At 41.2% G+C, this 3,519-nt stretch overlaps 1 protein-coding gene across 1 annotated transcript; it reads left to right on the top strand.

Moving 5' to 3' along the window:
* Positions 1 to 212: 212 nt before the first annotated feature.
* Positions 213 to 3,519, top strand: LOC139710780 (Rieske domain-containing protein-like). The gene is made up of 3 exons (XM_071622690.1): positions 213 to 360; positions 1,615 to 1,794; positions 3,287 to 3,519. The coding sequence occupies exons 1-3, from the start codon at positions 213 to 215 to the stop codon at positions 3,517 to 3,519; spliced, it is 561 nt and encodes a 186-aa protein (XP_071478791.1).

Here is a 3,519-nt window from a genome sequence, read left to right as displayed (position 1 = left end):
AATTTTTTGCAAGAACTTGCTTTATTGAGAGAAAAATAAACTAAAAGGAACACAGAGAAGAGACCCCTAAAAGATAAGAAAAGAAAAGAAAAGAAACAGGAGGTGAAAAGCGTTCTGTTGCTATTGCAAATTCTTTCTACCAGCCGTTTTGTGTAAATTGTATTTTATCCACCATTGGAATATAATACACAAGATACAGTTGTTTGTACAAAATGCCTGGACAGCTAAGCACGTCGCCACAGGCGCGATTTATTGAGGAACTCATCGACATTGGTACGTGTGTGGACCAAGAAAAACGGCGTTTCATGAGCGAAAGCAACGGAGTTTTGTATTTTCGTGTGGAGACCGTGAAATTCGAAGGTAAGAATGGCGCCTTTTGTCGTGCTACTGTTGCATATTTCACGAATTTTAAGCATTGATTGCACGTTCTCTTGTAAAGTTGTGATTCAGTGACTCTGTAGTAATGCTCAGTCCGACCGCCTTATTCTTGCGTCAGTAACTCGAACGAAGTGCAATTCACAAGTGGGAAATTGGAGCGAGCCGTGGACGCGTGGTGTTTTTCTGCTTTTCGGTCTGCATCTATCTAGATCTACTTCTACAAAAAAATCACAGTCACCCAATGCTAGCGAATAGTAAGGAAACAAGAAGAAAAAGAAATGAATAAAATCTTCATTTAATTTACAGTTTATACACTGTAAAATTATTCGTCTTACTCTTACATAAGTTTACTTTGCCATTCACTATCAGTATCACTCAGGTCAGAGTCAGTTGCTAGTTGTGTCCTACTCTACAGTGTCTACACTAGTAGTACTAGTAGTAGTAGGACCTGTCACCCTGCGTTCGATGACTAGACTCTAGAACCTCTTCCAGCTTCCTAGTTCTTAATTTTAGATTAGTATCTTAAAATAGTAATACATGCTTTGTGGAGAACATTCATTCGATTAAAAATCTATATGGTGAGCTTGCACAGTAAAAATGTCACTTGAATTTGTTGCCGAGAATTCCACGCATGTGATACAAGTAAACAATCTGTAGTGTAGGTGTACCCCTTAAAAAGAATCTGTGGTATTTTCTTCCACAGTGAAGTGAAATTAAGGTGAAAATGAGATTTTTTTCTTTTTTTTTAAGAATGAAGATCCATGATATTTAATCAAAAAGTGCTCAATGAGTAGTACATGTACTATAGGTCCAATCATATATTTTGAATCAACAGTTTCCAGCATCACAAACAAGGACTCCTTTAAAGCAGCAACCCTACAATACATCCAGGAGCAAAGCAACTAGACCCCACACTTCTCTCTCCGCGCAATTTAACACCAGCGCACCCCCTGTCCGGTTGCGGTATGTAAGGGGCGTTGGACAGTACACATGAAGAAGAAGAAGAATGAAAATGTGAATGAACCAACGCAGCAGAATACTGTAAATCAGTGAGAAATCTCAGTGTGAGACAGTGACTACGTTGTACCTCTAAACATCTACAACCTGTATTTACACTTCAGTATTGAATTAAACAGATGTGAAACGTGCAGCTTGATTAAAATGGTCGGCAAATGATATGAATCACGATGTATTGATAATTGTAACCTTTTTCTTCTGTCCGTATCCCTCACTCAGAGCTCTACGATTGGTCCAACCCAGAGCAGAAATGGAAAAGTCATCAGGTTAGCGGACGTCAGCTGAGGCGGTCCAACAGCATGCCGACGGGGAGTTTAGTCAGCCTCAATGAGGACAACATTGCCCTCTTCCGCTATGGGGAGCTGCTCTTTGCTGTGGGGGAGAAATGTCCACATTTAGGTGAGCGCAAGCAGAAAGTGCATTTTATGAGATCAAAATGAGTGATTCTTAGTCACTGCTGATTAGCAGAAAAGAGTATGTGCATTTGTAATACAATGTGTAGTTATGATTACTATAGGTATAGATAATTGCCATCAAGTAGATTTACTCTTGTGAATTATTAAAGGGATGGTATATTATTGGGTGAGGTGAGAATTCAGCTTTCAGCTTTTGCAAGATACATCTTAGAAACCACTTCATGAAATGTTGAAAAGCATACTATTCTTGGAGGAATTCAAAGTTTATTTGATGAAAATCAATCTTAAAGGCAGCCGATCGCCATCCCTAATGGTACGTAAGCTCTGAACGACCGAAGTTTGTGCATGCAATTGCGCAATGCTACCACTGAGACAAGTGTGTGTGTGTGTGTGTGCGTGTGTGTACGCATCATACACAAACATTGTCACCGCGAGCTGCGGTGATTGGAGGAGAGAGGCCAGAAGACGCTGCGGCGTGTGTGTGTGTGTGTGTTTGTGTGTGTGCGTGTGTGTGTACGCATCATACACAAATATTGTCACTGCGAGCTGCGGTGATTGGAGGAGAGAGGCCAGAAGACGCGTGGCTCTTTCGGCCTCTCTTCATGTGCATGCGCACTGAGAGTGTGCGTCCATTCGGAAGCTCTCGTGGCTCGCTGGGACAGCCATTTTGGGTTAGGAGATAAGCACAGGGAGCTCTCTTGTAGCCTACCGTATTTTCGCTGACCCACTGAGCCAGCGCTATTCTCATTCGGGGGTCACTACATTTGATACAGAATGGGGGAGGCAGCGTGTTGCGTTCGTCTCCGTGCCGCACAAACCACTCGCCACGACTGAGTGTCTTTAAAGTGGCTGAGATATCCAAAAACAAAGTAAATCAAAGTGATCCCATGTTTACAGGTGGGTCCTTCTTTTATTAGGATTGCTCCATTTTTAATATCTCATCTATCTTAAAACCAATTTTCATCAAAGAAACTTTGAATTTGTCTAGAATTATAATTATGCTCTTTCATATTTCATAAAAAGATTTCTCTTCTCAAAAAAAAAAAAAAAAATCATCGTCAAAAAACATTGAGAACCTCAAGCCCCATCTCAACCAAAGCTGTACCATCCCTTTTAATAAGCCTTTAGGGGAAAGCGTCTGCTAATGGGTGTCAAAGAAACATTCACGACCCTTTGTACCCGGTATATTGCCAAAATTGAAGGATTGCCCGACATTATGTGTACCAATTTGTTTCTTGCCCAATAATCTATCTATCCATCTTTCCATCTTTCCTTCTATTGATGCCTTTCTCTTTTTTCTTCCACTTTCTGTTATCATACCAGGAGGCCCTTTGCATCTTGCCAAAATTGAAGGATTGCCTGACATTATGTGTGCCAATTTTTTTTGCCTAATAATCTCTATCTATCCATCCATCTTTCCATCTTTCCTTCTGTTGATCCCTTCTTCTTTCTTCCATTTTTGTTTATCATGCCAGGAGGCCCTTTGCATCTTGGTGATATTGAGGTATTGCCTGACATGTCCATCTGTGTCAAGTGTCCATGGCATAAGTGGTGCATTGACCTGACCTCCGGTGAGGTCAAACTGCCAGAAGGTCGCAAGGAGAAGAGCAGTACGACCTATCCAACCAAGATAGACGAGGAGGGTCACATATTCGTCGGTTTCAGGAATTTCAGTGGCAAGTACTTTAGTGGTGATGCAGACTTCTGA

The sequence above is a fragment of the Diadema antillarum genome, unplaced genomic scaffold (genome assembly GCF_040938485.1).
Source record: "Diadema antillarum isolate AM-2024a unplaced genomic scaffold, OU_Dant_1.0 seq00001565_RagTag, whole genome shotgun sequence".
NCBI lineage: Eukaryota > Metazoa > Echinodermata > Echinoidea > Diadematoida > Diadematidae > Diadema > Diadema antillarum.
Note: the sequence above shows the minus strand (reverse complement) of the source record. Positions and strands in the feature narration are given on the sequence as shown.

Excerpts from the sequence above, each read along its gene's own strand:
- LOC139710780 (XM_071622690.1), top strand. The coding sequence starts at position 213 with ATGCCTGGACAGCTAAGCACGTCGCCACAGGCGCGATTTATTGAGGAA. Across the intron at positions 361-1,614 it reads GGAGACCGTGAAATTCGAAG|AGCTCTACGATTGGTCCAAC; the intron begins GTAAGAATGGCG and ends TCCCTCACTCAG. Across the intron at positions 1,795-3,286 it reads GGAGAAATGTCCACATTTAG|GAGGCCCTTTGCATCTTGGT; the intron begins GTGAGCGCAAGC and ends TTATCATGCCAG.